This window comes from Gopherus evgoodei, chromosome 2, assembly GCF_007399415.2.
Source record: "Gopherus evgoodei ecotype Sinaloan lineage chromosome 2, rGopEvg1_v1.p, whole genome shotgun sequence".
Lineage (NCBI taxonomy): Eukaryota > Metazoa > Chordata > Testudines > Testudinidae > Gopherus > Gopherus evgoodei.
In genome coordinates this window covers 35,012,736-35,036,526 of record NC_044323.1, presented here as the reverse complement: position 1 = coordinate 35,036,526, position 23,791 = coordinate 35,012,736, and the positions used below count along the sequence as shown (strand labels likewise).

Below are 23,791 nucleotides of genomic sequence, written 5' to 3'. Positions count from 1 at the left end.
CATAACTTTATTTAAATAAGGTAAAGGGGCTTGACCCTGTGTGAGGATATATGATTTGGGGGAAGTGGATGTTCAGAGTGAATGCATATTTTTATGGACAGGGGATAGCCCGTCCCTCTGAGAAACTTATAGGAGTTGGCCCTAACCCTCAGTGGGAGGGAAAGTGACAGCTGGAGGGGAAGAGGGAGAAGGTTCAGGGACAGAGGCAGGCGGGGGAGCCAGTGAGAGAGAGATGGAGAGAAACAGAGTCTGTAAGTAAACTGAGAGAAACAGGCAGAGGATGAGAGGGCGGACAGAGGGAAATCAGGACTGAGAGAAACCAAAAGTAAGTGGAGAGACTGAGGCTGAGCAGAACAAACAGATGTGCAGAAGAGGGTCCCTTTAGTTTAAAGCTGGTTGGTTAAGTCAGTCCATGTTTAGAATATCAGGGTTGGAAGGGACCTCAGGAGGTCATCTAATCCAGCCCCCTGCTCAAAGCAGGACCAATTCCCAAATGGCCCCCTCAAGGATTGAACTCACAACCCTGGGTTTAGCAGGCCCATGGTCAAACTACTGAGCGGTTTTTTCCTGACCATTGATTCTGGTTGTCTCCTATCATTGATACATGTGGTTCCTGAGATCCAGAACAGGAGACCCAAAGGCTTTGAGATCCAGTGGGTCTGATTTGATTTGCAGTGCTGCAAGCATCGTTGGAGTTAAGACTATCTCTTCAGGAAGTCACAAGATGCATGTGAGGTTCAAAGACTGATGGAGGTGTCAGCACCCAGTGAGGTAGCTGAGGAAAGGGGAACCTTGAACTAGAAAAAAAAAAAAACCTATAAGGTACTAGCCTGTGCATATGGAGATATAGATATATTTCTGTATTTAGAGGTTATATTTAGCTAAGTACACTCAGTAGCAAGTTAGTGTGTGTGTGTATGTGTGTTTTATGTATAAAAATATACCCAAACCATTATACATTTTTATGGTATACATTCTTAATCTATTTAATGTTATTGTAGGTAGGCAGAATCCAGTTCCTTTGCTCTTGTTTAAAAAAAATCCCCGTTATGTTATTTTTTGAGAATTAGTTGTATTATCTAGGCTACCATTAAATAACCTTTTATTATGGTGTAACATCCCGCCAGCTCTCACCTGCTGAGTAGATTATACCACCACTGTAACGGACCGTTACTAAATCTTGATAGGTGGTTTTGGAATGTGGTGACCTTCAGATGTATTTCAAATGTAACACTATAATCCTACACTGAAAGGTTTGTTTACACCTGTTTGGCATTACAAACAGGATCAAGTCAGTTTAACTGTAGGGAACTGGAGTTGAGTATTGGGGTAACTTTATCTCTGGACTGGTGAAGGGTATCTCTGAATCAACAGGATGTATCATGGAGGGGCTACAGGCACAGTTTAAAGCACTGTAGACCTTGCTGACTGAGCAAGAGCCCAGAATTACAGGGCAAGTGTCCACTGCACAAGGCAAGACAAGAGCGGAGGAAGGCATTGTTTCTGGCTAAGGTGATGATCAACTGTTTAGTAGAAGTACCCAAGTTATATACTTCGTATATGCCCAGGGATAAAAAAACTCTAGATTTCTGTGGTTAAACCAGGGGACCTGGTTGTTGAGGAATGGGTAAGACAGACTAAAGCAGCTCAAAGGACCCTAAGGGAAGCTCCAGTTGAGGTTGTTAAGGACCACCTGAAAGGACAAGCCGGAGACACTGTAAAGTACCTTATTCCTTCTGGAGAAGAGAGCACAGAGAACATTTTCAAGTTGCTGATTCATTTGTATGGGAACAAGGCCCCTGTTGGAAATCGCTCACAAAAATTTAATGAGAGAAATCAGGAAGAGGATGAAACAGGATTTTGCCTACAATCTACAGGAGAGACTCTCCAAAGTGCAGAATTGAGATAAGAGCCACGTGACAGACCCAGATGCCATCCAGAAGGATCAGCTAGTGATAGGACTGAGGGATGATGAGTTAAGACGTCTTAGGAGCTGTATTGAGCCAGGCAGAGGAGGGAATGGAATGAGTGATAGCATACACCAGTAGAGGGCTCTGGAAGTCTGAAAGAAATTATCAGAATTATAGCGCATTCAAGTTGGAATTGCTGGATTTAAATTGGGCTGCTATGGAGAAATCCATGGAGTATCTGATCTATAAAAAGTTTACTGTGAAGACAGATCACAATCCCCTCAAGTATTTAAACAGATTTGCATGCAGTGGAAAACTGATGGTTGGCAAAACATGCTGAATTAGATTTTAAAATCTGTTACAAACCAAGAAAAGTGAATGGAAATGGAAGTGTGCTGTCCAGATTGCCTACATGGAATGAACCCAAAGGAGAAGATCAACAGAATGATTTTATCTTCATTAAACCAGAAGTAGCAGGCTAACTTTTGGATGGAAGGGTGAAGGGAGCACTCAGAGACAAGGATTGTGGGACTATATTGTCTGGTGAGAAGTATCTTATTACAGGACATTAGTTATTCCCCTGAGGCATTGAGAAAAACACAGATGGAGCATCTGGACATCTGTCCTGTTGCCGTTGCTCTTATTGAGGGCAAAGAGAAAGACTGAAATAGATGTGAGGGTGAAACAGATTTGTTTTACATCAAGGACTGCTATATTACCACTTGACACACCCTCAGGATGGCGAGAGTTTGCTACAGTTGATAGTGTTCAGATGGCTCTGAAGGGAGATGCCTGAAGCCAAGCACAATCAGAGAGATCATTTGGTACTTCAGAGTTCTTCTTCGAGTGATGTCCCTGTGGGTGCTCCACTTTAGGTGTTTGTGTGCCCCTGTGCTCATAATCGGAGATTTATGGTAGCAGTGCCCAGCTGGGTCACACATGCATGGTCTCCATCTCACGCCGCTTCAGGCGGTTAACTTGGGTGCTGTGCGATCAACCCTCCTCCCCCCTCCCAGTTCCTACTCTATCACCTTTGGCTTCAGTTGGAGCAACTGGCAGCACCTCACAGCTTTCTAAGCAGAATAGTTTCCCTTAGCTTCTAGTTTCCAGTTAGAATAGTTAGCTTTAGTACTTTCGTTTCTTGAAAAAAAAATTCATTTTAATTTCTCCTCATAGGGCTGTAGGTTTCCGTTTTCACTGCCGCAGCAAAGTATTCGTATCCCCCTTATGAGGAGAGTACATTCCCTGAGGGACATGCCTGGTTCCCTAGGGTTCATGTGCAGACTTTCTTTACCTCTCTCAGGTGAACACTCTGTGTGTCACTGTCTCAGCAAGACACACATAACACAGAAGTGCTCGCACTGTCACAATCTAAAAGCCTGCACCAGGAAGGCTAGAGATTTTCAACTTAAACTCCTGCTCATGGAGAAGTCTCTCCATCTGGCGTCTGAGCCTGAGGTACTCACCCCACATGGCCACTCCCAATCAGCCCACCAAGAAGGCGGCAAAAAAACCAGGGTACCACATCCCCTACTTTGGAGTTGGTCAAGATACTGACCACACTAGCCATGACAGTGGCCAAAACAGTGGGACCTTCTGGCACCGATGGTACCAAGAAAACAAAAGCAGCCAAACAGCCGAGCTTGGACACAGGAACCAAGGTGAAAATGAAACCCCATACTGTGGTACCACTAGACATGACTAAACACTCGGTGCCAAGCACCTCAGCACCCCCACTGATGCTGATGCTACCTAGTGCAGACATTGTGCACTCCAGTCACACATCAGTAGGGATGGGTAGATTTCAGCAATACTGATTCCTACCACACCAATGGTACCAATGCCATCCACTTCACAGCAATTCCTGTGCCAAAAAGACCTCACCGTCTCTTCTATGCTGGAATCTCCCATCCTCGGCCTGACGGTACCTCAGTCCTCGCGGTACTTGCTCAACCCAGCCCTCCACATCTTTTTGCTCCACAATTCTTGAGTGAAGATGGAGACAAGGATGCCGGGCACTCTCCACAACATTCCTCCCCTGTGGCTGCTCCCGTCATGCATGCATTTCTGTGCAAGGGCTACCCAGCAAATCCTCCAAACCAACCCTGGTACTGGCACCCCTGGATTCCCACTATGCCCTTCCTGCCACAATAGCCATTTTGGAGCCTGTGGACAGGATATCCACAACAACAACAACAACAACAACGTATATGTGCCAGTCTTTCCAGAGCTGGTACACATCAATCACCTTTATTAGCACCACTGGGACCGCATGACACCTCAGAACAGGGGGCTGAAGAGGAGGAAGAATTCTCTGACCAGGACAATCCACCTGAAGTCCACTTCTCTTCATCCTCATCTGATGACACTATTATGACCCCACCTCCCAACACAGGTGATGACTTCAAACAATTCCAAGACTCTATAAGAGAGTTGCTACCTCACTGGACATCATCTAAAATTGCCCTTCCAATGAATTATGTGATTATGGAACCTGTAAGGTTGCTCTTGCATACCCCTGCTATGATTCCACCTACCTGTAAGAGGTCTGATAAGTACTATGTGCCTGTAAAGGACACTGAATTTCTCTTTTCACATCCAATGCCAAATTCATTGGTGATTGATGCAGTCAACAGACATGGTAGACAGCAATGCCCAGAAACACCCCTTTTTACAAAGACTGGAAATGGCTTGACCTTTTCGGGCACAAAGCATACTCTGCTGCAACCTTCCAATTAAGAATAGCCAAATGTGAAGCCTTACTGGCAAAGTGAGACCACAATAACTACGCAAATCTTTCTGAATTTACTGCGTTTATTCCAGACAACAAAAAAGAACAGCATAAATCTCTCTTCACAGAAGGTCAACTCATAACCAGAACAGCATCACAGGCTGCTCTTGACTCAGCAGATTCAGTAGCGAGATCATAGTGACTGTGGTGGTTATGAGGGGGGCATCCTGGCTCTGTCTGTTGGGATTCCCAAAACCAGTGCAGTTGAGTGTAGAAGACTTACCATTCAAGGGATCCAAACTCTTTGCAGAGAAAACAGACGAGTTGTTACACACTCTAAAGGATTTGAGAGTCTGGGCAATCCCTTGGCACTTACACACCTAAGCTCAAAAGAAGGGAAATTATCAAGCCCCTCAAAGATCCCAACCCCCTCCGTATGCACTATGCCACAGATATTATGACCTCAGGGGCGGAAAGAGAAAACCTCGAAAAGACAACAATCTTCTCCTGCAAATACTGCATCTCAGTCATCGACTTCCAGATGACAAATTTGGTTGAGGGCCTGAGAACCCCATCTCTTTCAATGCTAGAGCCATCTACCACTTGCAAGATCTTTGGAGATCGCCTGATTCCATTTTACCTGATCTGGCAGAGTATTACAACAGACAGATGACTATTAGAAATGATCAAAACCGGTTACTCCATCTCCTTTACGTCCAAACCTCTTACCCACCCACCCCTGCCCCGTCCCTCTTCAGGGACCTTTCTCATGAGCATCTATTGCAAGAAAAGGTAACCCACCTCATATTTCTAGGAGCAGTAGAACCCGTACCATCTGAGTACAAAGGGAAGGGGTTCTATTCCCATTATGTTTTCACACAGAAAAAAAACGGAGGTTTGAGACCTCTCCTCAATCTGTGGCGACTCAACAAATTTTTGAAAATACAGTGATTCAAAATGATCACACTAAGCACCACAATCCCAGTGTTAAAAAGGAGAGACTCGTTCTCAGCTCTCAACCTCCAGGACACATATTTTCATATATCCATCCATCCTTCACATCGAAAGTTTCTACAATTTGCAATAGGACAAAATCGTTTCCAATACAAAGTTCTACCCTTCGGCCTTTCCACTGTGCCTCAGGTATTCTCACAGGTACTAGCCATAGTAGCTGCCTACCTACACAGGGAGGGAGTCATGATATTTCCCTACTTGGATGATTGTCTGCTGAAAACACCGACACTGTAGGGAGCACTAAAGTCCACCGAACACACAATAACTCTATTTACAAGGTTAGGCCCTCATATAAACATACAAAAATCTACTCTGACACCAGTTCAACACCTGGAATTTTTTGGGGCAGACCTCAACTGCCTCCCTACCATTACAATGATTTCTGACTTTAACCAACTTGATCTCCGTGGCACAAAACAGCCCGCAAGTGTCTGCCAGAACTTGCCTACAAATTCTAGGATATATGGCAGTCGTGACCGTTGTCATCGGACACGCAAGACTACATATGTGGTGTCTACAAGCCTGGCTCCGTATAAAAAAGCGCCTCACCATGCCGGACACAATGAAAGACTCCTTTTTGTGGTGGACCAATCCAAACAACATCTGCAGGAGGGTGCCCTACCTGCAGAATCCACCGTTGCTCACCCCCACCATGAATGCATCCTTTTTAGGTTGGAGGGCACACCTGAAACCACATTCTATACAGGGCCAATGGTCCAGGACGGAGTCCCATCTTCATATAAACCTGTTAGAACTGCGACCGGTCCGGAATGCTTGCTCCCACTTCTTACCAATAATCAAAGACAAGATGGTGCAGATCCTCATGGACAATGTCACTTGTATGTTTTACATAAACAGACATGGGGGAGTATGGTCACACTCCCTCTGGGTGGAAGCCATGTGACTCTGGCAATGGTGCATCAAGCACAATGTCCAGATTACAGCATCAAATCTACCTGGTTGTCAGGAAACCATAGCAGATACCCTGAGCAGGAACTTCTATCAGGACTATGAGTGGGAGTTGAACACATGTGTACTCCTAACCATTTTATGAACTTGGGGGTTTCCAACAATATAACTTTTTGCAACTGCGCAAAATATCAAATGTCCACAGTTTTGCTCAAGGGAAGGACTCGGTACACACTCTCTAGGCAACACCTTCCTCATAAAATGGAGTGCTCCCCTCCTATACGTCTTCCCTGTCACCCCCTTCGTGGCCTGCATATTTCACATGATCAGACAAGACAGATCTAGAATGATCCTAATAGCCCCCACTTGGTCACGACAAACATGGTATCCTTACCTGCTCCAAATGGCAGTCTGTCCACCACGTACACTCCTGCTTCTACTTTTCCTGCTATTGCAGAACATGTCATCTCTCCAGAGCCTCAAAGACTCCATCTCAAAGCGTGGTTCTGCATGGCTCTCGGGATTTGAAATTACATGTTCCACAGACATACATTTTGTTAAACAGCCACAGGATAACTACCTGACTCTGATACATACATAAATGGAGGCAATTCAACTCATGGTGCCAACGCAAACAGGCCTCTCCTAGCTCAGCCCCCTTACCTCTCATTCTAGTCTTACTTGCTAGAACTAAAACATATGGGTCTTTCCATGTGTTCGATGCGAGTACATCTATCTGCCATCATGGCATTCCATCACAAAGCAGATGGATTCTGTACTTTTACACACCCTCTTACTAAACGCTTTCTCAAGGGCCTTTCCAATTCCTACCCAGAAGTTCGAAATCTTGACCCACCATGGGATCTCCACTCAGTCTTCCATGCCTTCACTGGCCTTCCATTTGAACCTATGGTGACATGGTCCCTGCTACATATTTCCATGAAGGTTGCATTTCTAATGGCCATTACATCCACCAGGAGAGTGGGAGAACTGGGAGTGCTCATGGCTGACACCCCCCCTTACCCAATCTTCTTCAAAGATAAAGTATCCACTATCCTCCCTCCTCCCCTCTACTTCAGAGTTTATTATTAGGCTCTGCAATAGAGAAGGAATAGAGAGGGTTTGGTCAGACAGCACTAGTTTACAGCCTGAAGTGCCAGGGGACGGCGACCATGCATGTGTGACCGAACTGGGCACTGCTGCCATAAATCTCTGATTACAAGTGCAGGAGCACACGAACACCTAAAGTGGAGCACCCAAAGAGGGACACATCTCAAAGAACCTCCATTACTGCACATTCAAGATGCATAGATCTCAATATGACAGTGCAAGAGGTGTGCACTCACTAGGGATGTGTTTCCTCGTGAGAAGGCGGTCTTGTATGAATGTATTGGCATCTTTAGAAGTGCTAGCAAAGAACTACACACTGTTGGAACCCTCTATGGACAAATATGAAAATATGCTGGTCCTAACTGATATGTTCACCAGGTAGATGGTGGAAATACCAGTAATCAGTCTGCCCACACAACTGATAAAGCAATCATGAAAAATTGGTGTGAGCATTTTGGGTGTCCCACCAGGCTGCACTCAGATCAGGGGAGGAAATTTGATGCTGGAGTCATCCAGGGATTATGCCAGGTATATGGTATCTCTCTCAGTGTCATCCACAATGAAATGGACAATGTGAACCATGTAACCAAACTGTGGATGAAATGTTAAGGGCACTTTGGCCAGAGAAGAATAGAAATTGGAATACATATCTGCTAGAGTTGGTAATGGCCTACAATGGGCATATACACAGTGTCATGGTACAATTCCCCACTCTGAACCTTAGCGTCCAAAAGATGGGGTACCAGCATGAATTCCTCTAAGCTCAATTACCAGTTTAGAACCTATAGCGCTGCCACCAACCAGGAATTCCAGTGCCTGGTACACTCTGGTTCCCACAAAACCTTGCCCGGGGACCCACAAGACCCAGACCCTCTGGATCTTAACACAAGGAAAGTAAACCCTTTCCCTCACCGTTGCCTCTCCCAGGCTTCCCCTCCCTGGGTTACCCTGGAAGATCACTGTGTGATTCAAACTCCTTGAATCACAAAACAGAGAGGAAAATGCACCTTCCCCCCTCCTTCTCTCTTCCCCTCCCAGATTCTCCCTGAGAGAGACAGTAATCCTAACACAGAGAGAATTTAGCCTCTCTCTCCCCCTTCCCTCCTTTCTCCCCACCAATTCCCTGGTGAATCCAGACCCAGTCCCCTGGGGTCTCACCAGAATAAAAAAACAATCAGGTTCTTAAACAAGAAACTTTTAATTAAAGAGAGAAAAACAGTAAAAATGATCTTGTAAGTTTAAGATGGAATATGTTACAGGGTTTTTCAGCTATAGACACTGGGAACACCCTCCCAGCCTAAGTATACGAGTACAAATTAAAATCTTTTCAGCCAAATACACATTTAAAACTCCTTCCAGCCAAATACACATTTAAAACTCCTTCCAGCCAAATGCACATTTGCAAATAAAGAAAACAAACATAAGCCTAACTCGCTTTATCTATCTAGTACTCACTATTTGGAATCTATAAGAACCTGTATCAAGGAGATTGGAGAGAAACCTGGTTGCACATCTGGTCCCTCTGAGCCCCCAGAGTGAACAACAACCAAAACTAACAGCACAGCACAAAAACTTCCCTCCCTCAAGATTTGAAAGTATCCTGTCCTCTGATTGGTCCTCTAGTCAGGTGACAGCCAGGCTTACTGAACTTGTTAACCCTTTACAGTCAAAGAGATATAAAGTACTTCTGTGCTATTAACTTTTCTTATCTGTTCATGACACACAGTTTCACAGTGTATTCACCGTTTTATTTAATGTTTGGCCAAGACCCTGTTTTGTCTTTGGATCCTCAGGTGAAGAACACAGAGCTAAGTGAAGCGAGAAACCCGTATGAGAGTGTCTGTGAGCATCAGGAAATTTTGATAGGTGTTTGTGTGGTAGTGTTAAAAGTGTCAGAGAAATCCAAGCAGGCATTGTTATGGCTGTAAAAGCAGCAAAGAATCGTGTGGCACCTTATAGACTAACAGACGTTTTGGAGCATGAGCTTTCGTGGGTAAATATCCACTTCGTCAGATGCATGACATTGTTATGACTGAAAGCTCAAGGTGCCCTGATCAAGCCTGGGTATAGATTTCTTCTGAGAAACCATCATCCCAGAAGCCAGTACAAAACTCAACACAGGAACAGCATATTTAAAAAGGAAGGAGTATAAATATGGTAAAGAGACTGGATCCCGTATGGGAATATATGATTTAGGGTGTGTTCAGGGTGAATGTATTGTAAATTTTTTCATGGAGGAGAGGTAGCTACTCCTGAGAAACTGAGATGAGATGGTCACTCCCCTCAGCAGGAGGGGAATAGGGAGATGGTGCAGGCAAGGGAGACAGAGTTGGGGTGAAACAGAGTCTGTGAATAAACTGAGAACCAGGAAGAGGGTAAGAGGGCAGCTGGAGGGATTTTGTTACAGGTAGCTAGTATCCAGTTCTGTTTGTTCCAATTTAAATAACATCCCTGTTCTGTTTTTGTATAACCAGTTGTATTATCTTGGCTACCATTAAATAAACTTTTATCACAATGCGACACACCCCTTCACCCCACCACACCCAGCTCTCACTTTGTGGGTAAATTAAGTTATACCGTTGCGGTGACAAACCATTACTAAATCTTGGTTGGTGGTTTTGGGACAGAGTGACCCTTAAGTGTATTTTTGACTTATAACACAATAAACCCTACTGTGAGAGGTCTGTTTATGCCTGCTCACCTAAGTAGTCCATTGACTTTATCAGCACTGTATTTAAGCAGAAACTGCCTGATCCTGCCAATACTTAAGCTTCAGTGGGACTTCTTGCAAGAGTAGCATTACACGCATGCTTAAGTATTGGCACAGCGGGGTCTGGACTTTTAAAATCTTCCCTGATGATTTATCTCATGACTCTACTTCACTATCGACAGACAGATTTCAATGGTTTGAGTAAAGATTGCACTGCTACATAATTCAGATATAATAATAATTAATATGTAGCTCTATAATAACTAATTGAATAATACCTAGCCTACCCACCAAGATTGCATTTCAACAATAGATGTCAAAGCTTTTTACAAAGCAGGTCAGTATCATTATCCTCATTTTACAGACAGGGAAACTGGAGGAAAGAGTGGGAAGTAACTTGATTGAAGTCTCCCAGAAGGCCAGTGGTGTAACTGGGAATAGACCCCAGGTCTCCTGATTCTGTTTAGTGCTCTACCCTATGTGATTAACTGGGATTATGTACTTTTTGTTTGGGATTAGCTCTATGTGTGTGTGCATGTGTGCACGCACAATGTATGTTGTCAGGTTTCTATAAAATTTTAAAATAAAAAATGATAATGGCTGTTAATAAATTGTTACTTAGCATTCACTAGTCATTCTGGGGAGGAGGCCCTTGATTTGCTTTTAGAGGTTTTTCTGCTAAAATTGGATCCAGCTCCATTTAGGACCTGATTCAAATCCCAATGATCTACTGGGTTTTGGATTTGGCCTCTAGGTTTAATCCACCACTGCCTTTAGGCCATATATCATATAGCTGGTAAACCATAGGGAGGAACTCCCCTGGAAGACATTGGAAATTGCATCTCAAATTAAGGACTGTGTATGGCTTTAATGTAGTTAATCCTCTCAAATCATTTCCCCCTGTCCTGTCTATTGACTCTGTAATGCATGACAAGCACATCAACATGCAAAAATGAACATGTACTTATTTGCTGTCCTAGTCAGAAAAATTAGAATTGGCAGGCAGTTCCGCAGGAAAAACAGCCTGAAACAACCAGTTTCAATTATGGGGTTGAAACAGGAATCCTAGGAAATGAAAATATCCTAAGGTAACTCTAGTTTTTCTGGTCAGTTCTTTCTAGACTTCATCTCCTTCCTTAGTTTAAAATCATGACTGAAGTTTATTGGGCTTCAAAAGAAATACTTTATCTTACTTGAAACATTTTGCAGCAGAGAAAACAAAACGAGGTAAACAAGCCATACCGGTATATGCTAGTCCATAAAAGCTTTCATGCTTCATTTACTGTACTTACATATTTTCTTGGACTATACCCAGGGGAAGTGTGAAATGTACACCTTCCCAGGAGAAGCTGGGTAATCACATGTATTGTTTACTTAATCCATTCTTCCTTTACGTGTGAGCGGATATCTCTTGTGTGCACCTGAGGAATAAAAAATTTGTTCCAAGGAGCCAGCATCCTTTCTAGCATTACAGCCTCAGCACATACACATTGTGCTGAAAACTGTTATATGCATACTGTGGGTCAAATGATAGGGAGTCTGAATCTCCTCTTCGGTACAACAGTTTGTGTCAGTATAAGTCTGAAATGGCTTCAGTGCAGTTGCACTGGTGTAAAACAGCTGAAATGGAGGGGAGCATCAGGCCCCTGAGCCAGAGCATGCCTTCAGAGACAGGCTTAGCTTGAAATGTAGCTACATAGGCACATTTCTGGGACTGTTTATTTTCCCTGCTGTTTTTCTTGAGCAAGAATTTTTCATTATTGTTATTTATTTGTATTACAGAAGTACCAAGGGATCCTTACCAAAGTCGGGCTCCATTATGCTAGGTAATATATGAACATATAGTGAGAGAGAATTGCTGCTCTGAAGAGCTTGTGATCTTAACGAACAAGACCAAAATGCATGGTGAGGGGAGGGTGGGTGGAGAAACAAGCTCAGAGACAATGGAGTGACTGGTATAAGGTTGAACTGCTGGTCAGTAGCAGACTCTGAATTAGAACCCAAGTCTTCTGACTTCCAGTCCAGTGCTCTGTCCACATCTGTACAGTATAACTGGCAAATTATTTATAGATAACCACTGAAAAACAATAAAAATAGGCCAAATCCTGCCTTCTACCATATATGTAAATCCCTCTTCCATGTTTAATATCAAGTGGCAAGTCTAGCACAGTGGTCCAAAGGTGTTAATGTGGAAAAGTTGGAGTTTACCATGACTGAGAGAGCCCCTTGGTTATTGAACTCCCTACTGCTCCTTATCCCCAAACAATACCTGTTGCAAGCCCCTAAGAATTTTGGTCTGAGGGACCGTCACTTTTAATGTCCCTGCTCATAGCCACTTCTGCAGTAAAATGCAGAGTGAAGGATGCTCTCTCACTGGTAGTCAGACCAGGAACTAGAGTATCAAGTGTTTTAAAAATTAGTTAATAAGTCCTTGAATCATATCTGGCATCAAGGACCCACTGTAATATGCTTAGCCTGTAAGTAACATGCTCTTGTTAATCTATCACACTCAGAAGGTGGGCTGCTGAATGCTGAACTGGTTGAAACCTACATGTGGCTTTCCCAGTCAGTCCCAGCTAAACTGCATTGCAGTTGTGCGGCCCAGTCCCATGGCACGTCTTGTGGGTCAGCAGGACTGTATCACTAATGATGCTAAAGGCTGCCACAAGATCTCAAAGTATTAACGTGGATATTTGTCCTTTATATTGATAAGCAGAACCCTCTGTATTCCTTGATACTGTAGAATTTGTTGAGTAAACAGAAGCAGCGTTGCCCAAAATCTGACAGCCTGAAATAATAGTTTTGAGAAGCATGAACTGCCCCATTCATCTAACTGAATTGTGAACTTTCACATATAAAAAGATGACGGTCTAAGCCTCATAAGTTTTAGTTGTGACCACTTGGATTGTCATCAGTTCTTCTCTAAGCAAAACAACTAGTATTTTATTTTAATTTATTTTCTATGATCCAGGCTAAACTCATCCATTTGCAGTAGGCACTCGTAAAACTCTACAATCTTTCCTATTTGAGTGGTGCATGGAATACGCATCCCAACTTCATGAGATACACTGGTAGAAATAATATATAACCCTAGCATTTCCTATGTGTTCTTTTCATGATGAAACTGACCTATTACAGCTAGTCACAGTAAATAACAGGTTTGGACAGATTAGCAGTATATAGATTTAAGGAACTAAACACAACACTTTTTTTACATTTACTGAAAAACACTACCAAACAGCTGGAGAAGCTTGAACAAAACTATTCATGCTATTCTGGTAGAAAGAAAATTAAATGAAACATATACTTTTAGTTTTATTTCATGCCACAGATTGTGCCCGTTGATTCTGTGAAGATAGCTATGAATATTAAGAGACCCCTTTTTAAATTTAGAGAACAGATATTATCAACAGAGAGTAGCTAAAGGAAATAGTCTAGGGCTTCAGGCTAGAAATACCACAAGGATGATGGCAATGACCTCAGACTAGTTCTGAAAGAATGTGCTGTATAGCTGGAAAGACTAGTGTTGAGTGTGGGGATAGTAACAACTGTATACTAAGGAATTTCTTCTCCATTACAAGAAGTGTTGCTATAGCAAAGTTGTGTGTGTGTCTGCAGAATTCACTGATAAGGACACCAATGTGTGTTATCTCTATTTGTCTGATACATGTCTAAGAAGAACAATGTGGGTTCTGACCTCTGTTACACCCTTAAATACTGTACTATATTTGTCTCAGATAACATTCATGGCAAAATCTGATCTGTTTGTTGGGGGGCATTAGTATCAATATTCCAGTATTCACTTCGGGCCAGATTCTGACCCCTTATTGATATTAAATAGTTGTTACATTGATGTCAATGAGACCACTTGTGGAGTAAGCTGCTGCTATAGACATGCTTAGAATTAGCAGCAGTAGCATTGTTTGACTCGAGTTACTGCTTTCAGATGCGCTATATACTATAGCCTTCATTATTCTGTTACCTGTCCTCCTGAAGTTAAGCCTATTAGTGCTGCGTTATTGTTTGTTTTGTGTTCATAAAAACTCAGCACAATCTTAATCTTTCTAGCGAATCTGTTGTGACAGAAGAGTAAGTGCAGGAGGAGTATTAGGATGCATGAAAACATTAGCATTTGTTTCCTTTGGCTTCCTTTCCATCAGCTTTGCTGCCAGATCTGCTGTTGTCCTAATGAGAGCTACACCAGGGTTAGACACTATTTCCTCTTGCTGTAGTTTTAATGCGAGTAATTTATTAGTTGACAATAAGAAATTACTCCAGCGGTGTAGCTGCGTCCTTCAAGCTGGGCATTAGGGTGTTGCCAGTTATCCCAGTTTCAGCCTGATGAGATATGTGTGTGGAACAAGGTGGATGATTTAAAATAATGGATCTGAAAGTCCCTTTTTCTTCTATCATGCTGAAACAGGATTTTTTTGGAATGAACAGCTAGTTTTCTCAAATAGGAAATACCCTAAAGTACTGCTATATTATGACATGGATCAGGCAACTCAATGGAAAAGGCAGGGGCTTTTAAAAAGTATGTAATATAAGGGAGAATAGGAGAAAGAGAATTTACCATAATGCCTTTGAAAATGTTCTTTCCCATGCTAATAAGTTTTATGGACCAAAGGTCTCTGTGATTTGTACATAAAACCTCTATATTGTTAAGGCACAATCATTCCAGATTAGATATAAGTTTATTTGGAAAATCTCCCTTAAAACAACTGTAAGTGAGTTTCTGATGTATAGGTTGAGGGTATGTGAGGAAGGGCAGAGTTAAGGCTGTTTGGGAATGTTCCAAACCCTTTAACCTCTAAAGGGTTTTTCTTGTTTTGTTTTAAACTGACATTTCTTGATATTCATACATAGTAGCAAATGTAGTTTAAAGTTAACAAAAAAAATTTGTTTGGTTACTGAGTTTTAAAAAAAAATGGCATCGATATATCACTTTTAAAGTGTCATGTTAAGCATCTTTTATCAACTGAAAAACATTTTGAATGCCACCTTCAAAGAAAAATTCTTGTATACGCTTGAAGTAAACACGTGCAAAACTTTTTGTTTGCTTAAGAACAGTGAATACTGGTATTAGATATAATAATTAAAATGTTGATTAATTATAGCTTATTTTCTTCAAATATATCTACTACATGAGTTCTCAAGGATGTTTAACAAAAAAAATCATAATTTCAATTCAGAGTAAAGAAAATTCACTTAACAGTTTTTGAGGTATAGGCCATTTTAAAAAAAAATAAACTTTCAGAAAAATTCTCCTAAATCTTTGGAGTAAATCTGGCAACTTAGGGGTCAGTCCACTTTTGCCTGCCAAAGGAAAAGGTTAAAAATAGAGTTTGTAATGGAATCTGAGTGCAACCTTAATGATACAGGATGATATAGTTACCCCTTTTTGATCCGAGCAACTAGTCAATTTCAGGATCCTGGGAAAGTTTCAGCTGGAAGTAGAAACTGATGATGGAGTCTGGTATTTTCTTGGATGCAATCTTATTCATTTACAAAGAATGTACAATGTCCTGCTTCTCCAAACACAGGAGGAACCAGAAACAAAAGGAATCGTTTCTTAGTTTACAGGCCCAATCTTCCTTTAGCCAGCAACCCTGATCCAGAACCTTTTTCTAGGCTTTTTTCAGGGTTATGCTGTGATTACAGGCTACTGCTTGGCTTTTTTGTTGCTTTTGAGTTTCTCTGTTTCTTGTCTATCCCTTCCAGCTAGACTTTTTCCCCACAATGCCAGTGGTGTTGTAACAATTTGTATACTGGCGATGCTGAGAGCCATTGAATCAAACTCTAAACCTTGTATATGATGGAAACCACTTCAAGCCAGGGAATGCTGCAGCACCTTCTTCCACCCCACACCACCCCTGCTCCCCTAGTTCCAGCACCTATGCCACAAGCACATCTGATCAGAACAATGCCCAATGGAACCGTCCACCCATGTGTTGCTAGTTACTGGGCAGACTAAATTATGTCAATGTTTTAGGTATGACCCCTTAATTTATCTTAATTGAAGGGCGTGTTCACACCTCATTTTCAATGAGGCTTTAATTCAACCCATAACAAGGTTTAACCCAGCTCATAACAATATCATCCATTCACAATACTATAGAAAAGGTACTGACAGTGTCATTTTAAAAGCAGCCTAATATTAAATAATGGTTAGCTGGTGTTGAGGAGTCTGATTAGTGTGCATAAAAATTAACATGTTCTGCCTTCTCTCGCTCTTGGTACAATTATCTGCTCACTGTTTGTGGGAACACCTGCCAAAATGTGCATTCATTCATTTACAGCAATTACGGGCAACACAGTGAGAAAAATACTAAGAGCTGAGGATGAAGAAACCTCATCTTAGATTAATATGTCTTCTATATTTTTCAGTAAATGGCTTCATGTCCCAGGACTTGAGCACAAACTTTTAGTCACTGGTGGTAGCTCATGAATATACAAAATAAAACCCTTCCACCACCCCATCATTGGTGGATAACCAATTTTTGACTTTAAACCAAGATATCACTATCTAAATAGATTTTGTAATTTGGGCTGTAGCACCATAGACCGCATGATCATCAATAAGGGTAATATTTAGGCATTTCTGTTCCCTTAACAAAAAAACAGCTGACTTGAAGAAGAAAATGCGTTGTTGGTATTGTGGCTTATATCCTCTGAGGACTAACCAAGGAAGAGCAACATAGTCACACTTGAGCAGATCTGTCACTCTCTTCTCTTCAAGTACCTTTGTGCCCTCCTGATTCCAGGCTTCTCCAGGAGCTGGAGAGGCCACTGGTGTAACACAGGTAGCCCCTCAGGGCTCTATAACATCATGTCAGCCTGTCCTCAGATGCCTATAGGCAGGCTGTGGCACCACCCCCAACATGTCCTTCCTACCCAGGGCACGGCTCAGATGCGAGGTCTTGCAGGATAGTCTGTGGCTGTCTTCCTCAGTTCCTACACTGGGGGCATTCTCCCCTGGCCAGATTCGAGGCTTTTTATGCCCTTTTATGTCACTCTGTCAGAAAGGGGAGGGTGTTGGAGTGAGAATCTCACCCTTAGTGAGCAAGGTCCAGTGGGAGAAAATACGAGAATCCACAAGGGGAAGACGGCCTCTGTGTTTCCATTTGCCCATCTGTAAAATGAATATAATACAATACTTGTCTATCTCAGGGGAATATTGTTGGACATACCAGTAATTAATTAAAGTCTGTTTGTTTTGAGATCCTTTGATGAAAGGCACTGCAGTATATAAGTGCAAAATATTAACAATTACTTTTGACTAGAAGAAAAATAGAAACCATGCCTGGTACTGAGAGACTTAAGAAGCTCAATCTATTTAGTTTGTCCGGGATAAGTTTAAGAGGGGACTTGATCATGGTCCCAAAGTATGTACATAAGGAAAGAGATTTCTGATAATAGATGGCTCATTAATCTAGTAGAAAAAGACACAACAAAATCCACTAGTTGGAAGCTGAAGCTAGACAAACTGAGACTAGAAATAAAGTGCAAAATGTTAACTGTTGGAACAATTTACCTCATATGATGGTTCTCCATCACTTTAAGTGTTTCAATCAAGACTAGATGCCTTTATAAAAGATGTACTGAAGCTCAACCAAAAGTTATAGGCTTAATGCAGAAATTGCAGGGGGAGGTTTGTTGGTCTGTGTTGTGCAGAAAGCGAAACTATATTATTGGAATGATCCTTTTTGGCTTTAAAATCTATACATCTATCTATATATGACTCAGATTCTTTCTTTCCGCCCCCCTCTACTATACTATACTGTGATGTGTTAGAGATTCTAATTAAGGTTGCAAACCATTTCACACAGAAACACTCAAAATTAAAATGTCTGATAGTCAAGCTAGATCTGCTTCTTAGTGACTTCAGCTTTGTTCCTATTATGAATTTCACCTACAATTTTATAAATAAATAAATTGCTGATAAATCAATTGTGGGCACAAAATTCTGCCTGCAAAAATGGGGAGCTGGTTTGAAAATCAACCCTCTGTTGAGTAAGTGTGACGTTAAAGCAAAGAGTTTATGCTTAAAAGAACCTAAGTGATACACGGATTAATTTTTCCCTTGGCTGACGGAAAATTTCCCATGATTTACCTGCACCTTCCTTGTAGTATGGGTTCATTTTAGTATTATTTTAAAATTAGCTCTTTTAATGTAAACTTTTGATCTAACTAAAGAACAATAAAAATTGATCCTCTGCAATAACATGTTGCTATGGGAATACTCTGTGGTATAGAAACAAATAATCAATATCCACGAGACATTCTTCATTCCAGTATTGTAGTGAAAAGATATGGTGTGTGTGAGAGAGACACATCTAGCTTTGCTTATTCTAGTATAGAATTAAATATATGATGTTTGTTCTATGTGGACTTTGGAGTCTAGGTTTCTTCCATGCATTTAAAAAAAATAATCTTCAATTGTATTTTGCTTTTAGGAGTTTTATATCTTCAGTATGGAGATGAAACAAAACAGTTAAGGATGCCGAATGAAATTACAAGCACAGACACGATTCGTGCCCTCTTCGTAAGTGCCTTCCCCCAGCAGCTGACAATGAAAATGCTGGAGTCTCCCAGTGTTGCCATTTACATCAAGGACGAGAGCAGAAACATATACTATGAACTAAATGATGTAAGGTAGGTAAACACGGAACTATAGTTGGGTTTTTTTCTGCAGTGCATCAATAGCGTGAAAAAGAGTTAAGCTGATAAATATCTAACAAATATCAGGTCTGACACATTGAGGCAAGTTCAGTGGTGTCTGAGTAATTTGGCGTTTTCACAGTTTGATACATGCCTTAAGCGATATGTACCACATCTGTTCCACAAGCCGTATATGTATGATATACTTTATTTAAATATTCATGCAATACAGATAAGTTTGGTTAGCTTTTACAATTAATATTTTATTGTGTTTTTACCAAAACATGTATATTTGACATATTAAACATTAAATAATTCACAAAGTGGCCTTAAAACAGATCCCTGTCTCTACTGACAGAAAGTAATATAATAATTGGAGATATACCTATCTCCTAGAACTGGAAGGGATGTTGAAAGGTCATTGAGTCAAGCCCCCTGCCTTCACTAACAGGACCAAGTACTGATTTTTGCCCCAGATCCTTAAGTGGCCCCCTCAAGGACTGAACTCACAACCTTGGGTTTAGCAGGGCAATGCTCAAACCACTGAGCTATCCCTCTCCCCTGATGTAAAGGGGGTTGGAAAAAGTGTCATGGGTGTTTTGGGGCACAGTGTGGGCTGGAGGGAGTGTCATGGAGCAGAGGTCTGCTATTTATCATCTACTACCAGCATAAAATCCGTTACACCAGTGGCAGAGGCTGGAATGTACCCACTGCTGCTCTAGCTTCCATCAGGACTGGGCAACTGGATACCTGCCACTGGTGCTAGGTGCTACATTAATACAAATAATTAATACTAATAATTAAAAATACTTCTGATCTCAGCCAATACTGCATACTAGAATGTTGTAAAGACCTGGTTTGTGTGTGTGTATGTGCATGTCCTCTGCTGGATGGAATCAGAGCTGCTCAACCATGTTTCTTAAGCTCTGAACTTCTGACACCAATTGGTATTTGTACTTTTGGAGCAGAAGGATTGGAATGTTAACCCATAACCACCAAGAAGTTCCCAATGGCCTATGTGCACAGCAGTTACAACCATGTGGCTAGCCACAAATTTGTTATGGTGTGAAAAGTAGTTCAAGGATATGTGGCATATATTTACGCCGGACTGTTCGTAAGGTAGTATATGATAAATATCAGAACAGACACAAAATCACAAGAGTGAAGCAGAAGAGAAAGATGGACAGAAGGAAAAGTGTTCAGTTCTAACACTGTCGAATAGTGAATGTAAAACAGATGTGCAAATAAAAAAATATGCGAATGTATATCTGTTATCAGAAAAGTTTCAGGTGGAGTGGAATGGAGATATGGTGCGAAATACAATTCACTTCAGAGATCAAATGCACTATATTTTATTACGTTGCCTTAAAGCACTACTTTACTTCAAGCTGTCATATTTCTACAAGATAGCCATGGAGATTATTTTTAAACTGAACTTGACATTAATTGAGTAAACTCTCTCAACCATCATTTTAGAGAGAGAAAAGAGTAGATTAAGTTTGGTCTAATTAAAGATATTACCTCACCCACCTTGCCTCTGTTTATGGCATCATCATTTGTGAGCTAAGAGTGAACTGAAAAAAATGAGAGAACTTTCCTTTCATTGAGAAATATATTAACAAAGAATTATTCTATGTCCATATGGAGAGCAGAATTCTGTAGTTTAGATTCTTCATGCAGATAGATCTCTGGGCAGAATTTTGTCCTTACCACATTGTTCACAAATTATTCACTAACTAAACGTAGACCCGTCACCTTTTTTCCATATTTGTAAGACAGAAAAGAGTTTATGCTGCCATAAATAAACAAAGAACCTAAAATTGCTACAGGAGAGGTATTTTCTTGTGCATTCTACATGTAGTTAACTCTCATCAACCCTAAACTTCTCATTAACCATATATTTCTTAAACAGATGGGACTGATCTGTCTGTTAAGCTATGTGGTTTTTTAATAGACTACTTGAAGTCTACAGCAGCAATGCAAGTTCTAACTAGTTACAGATTCAAAGCAATCAGACTGTAATATGACTTTAAAAGAAAGAAATTAGACCAGCCCAAGAATGTTTCACTTCATTTTTTAAAAATGATAATCATAATGAGTAAGATCAGTCCACTAAACTTGTTGCTATACCTGGAGGAAAGAAATTCAGTCTTGTGTGCAAATTCTCTTGAAATCAATACTGTGAAATGAAAGGAATCAACAGTTTTGAAAGGACTTTAGTGTGTTTAGATTGTTGCCGTTAATTAGATTGTTGCTGATTCGTACTGAACAAGAAATCAGCAGGACTCAGTGCAGATTTCTAATCTATGAAATTATTGTAAGGTAGGTTTTGAGACTAATGTAAAACATCTGTCCTCTGATTGTTGTCTAAATGAGTCAGTTTATAAAAAGACTCATGAATGACAAGGCTCTTTGTGCTAGTCTTAAAAATCTGTTGGTGTTTTCTTCTAACAATTTGCATCAAAATTCTGTAGTTGCTTTTATTAAAGCTGTGCTTTTTGATTTTAAAAAAAGCTTTATGAAAGATTGGAGGCTTGAAAGTTTGTTTTTACATTTGCTGATGAGTTCTTAATTGCTATGGAATATTTTCAGTTTTGTGAACAAACTACCGTAAGTTACTTTTGCCTCAAGAATAATTTCAAAAGAGTATTTTTCTTTTGCTTTATGCTCATTAGAATATCAGAAATTCATGTGTTTGTGTAGAGAACACAATAAAGCACTTAAATATTAACTTAAACCCTTTCGGGTGCATTGTAAATATTGGAGCTTTATTGTCTTACAAAGTGTTTTCACTCTGTGCCGGGGATCTTGAAACAAAATCAGTACCACCTGATTTTTATGGGTGTGGAGCTGTACTGAAAGAATGATACTTCCCAGGGGAAAGAGAACTAAAGTAGGTTTTGCTATTTGTTTGTCTATTTTATAGCAATAGAGTTTTTTATTGGTCAATTGCAGCAATATCGTGATGGTGTTTGTCTGTTGCCTGAATCCTTAGGGCAAGCAAAGGAAATGTCTAAAATAAAACTTCTTTCATCTACTGTCGTTGTTGATGTGTTTGATTCCAGGAACATTCAGGACAGATCTTTCCTTAAAGTTTACAACAAAGATCCTGCTCATGCATTTAATCATACATCCAGAACTGTAAATGGAGATATAAGGGTAAGTGCCAGAGTTGATTTATATTCATTTTTATTTTATCTCCTGTTTTCTATGTGAAATGTTTACATTAACATATATAGCGTGAATACATACATGCTGCAAGGGGACGACACTGATCCATCCTGCTAACTCATTTATTGATCTATCACTTCATTCCTTGTCACTATTTACTCTAACAGCTCTCTGATCCCTCATTCATTCACAGTAAAGAACTGAAATCACAGCACAGTGTTTTAGTAATTTGTTTCAGAATGCAAATTGAAGTCTCATTCATTAGTGGGCACCAAACTCTTTCTTCTTTTCAACAGAGCAGAGCATGGTTTAACTTTATTAGTAGTGCAACTCGCAACACCATTTTCAAAAGCTTTCCAGTTAAGCTCCCTGTCTCCTGATGTGCTTCATAAATGGCCATCTCAGACTCAACATACTAATAAATGCTTTGCAGTTTTGAAAAGAGCATCAATTTTTGTGTGTCTGTCAAAAATACCATAAATGTAGTAACCTTTGTTAAGGTGAAATCTTTGCCTTTAAGTTTGCCAAGAAAGCTTCTGAAATGTATTCCCTTTGTTTTCTTTTTTGTTTAAATATAATATATATAGGAAATAATAAAATCATATTAAGCCTTCAAGAAGGATACAGTTATTAGCACGTGTGATGTTTAGTTTTTAGTAATTTATACATGGTCCAAAGTGGATGTCAAATGTTCTGAGGAACTCCTGTAAAAATATTAGTTTATAATTGTGCATCTGGTTCTTGATTTCACAATTACTTTTTCATCTGCCACAGATCTTTGCTTTTTTGGTTTGATTATATTTAAGCACTTTTGTAGTTGTAATGGTGTAGGGCATTGTTGTTTCAGTACAATTGTGGCAGTCATTCAGTTTCCTGTGCTATTTTCAACCACCTCTCCTATAATTATTTTATTTAAATATTTGAATTTTAAAACATCATAAAACAATCTCTCTGATGCATCAGAAAATCCAATTATCTGATTATTCATCTCACTGCATGCTAAAAATCCGTATCTAGAGTGCTAGCAGCTCTTTTAGGGACAGATCTGATGAATTGCTGTGTGTCTTCTGCAAGGTGCTGAAAATCCTGAAATACTATTGACTTCTGTGGAACAGTAAGCGGATCTATCTGAAATATATCATCAATATCCTAGGGCAGGGCACATTTTCGGCGCCTATAGTAATGTTAACCTTTGTAATAATAATGCATTGACATTACATCTTTAGGCCTAAATTCTTATTGTCCGACTTGAAAGGGGGGCTAAATGTAACTTTTGTGTGTGTTGTGGGATGGACTGATATTCAGGCATGTTTTGCTAATGTGTACATAAAATCAAAATATCAGCAATCTGGATTACTTCTTTGGCCCTGTGTCAGATATTTACTATCTAATAGAGTTGTTTCAAATACAAATGTCGGCTCTCTGTAAAAACAGTGGTTAAAACGTGTATTGTTCACATTAAAATATAGAATTGTGCAACTGAGATTATGCCCACTGACATACATTGAGTATGGTTAAACTCTTTCCCTCTGGCCAAAGTGGGATAATTCAAAAATAAAGGTGGCTCCCTCTATG

The 23,791-nt window shown here is 40.5% G+C and overlaps 1 protein-coding gene across 14 annotated transcripts in view; it reads left to right on the top strand.

The window, feature by feature from the left end:
- The window catches only part of KIAA1217 (KIAA1217 ortholog), a 276,578-nt gene that overhangs the window by 127,573 nt on the left and 125,214 nt on the right, over positions 1-23,791 (top strand). For all 14 annotated transcript variants that reach the window (XR_003998770.1, XR_003998769.1, XM_030550358.1 and 11 more), the window contains 2 exons: positions 18,841-19,039; positions 22,111-22,204. Coding sequence is in view for 12 of the 14 variants with exons in the window: in XM_030550358.1 (XP_030406218.1) it covers positions 18,841-19,039; positions 22,111-22,204 (293 nt within the window). In the remaining 2 variants the exon portion in view is untranslated. The remainder of the gene's footprint in view (positions 1-18,840; positions 19,040-22,110; positions 22,205-23,791) is intronic.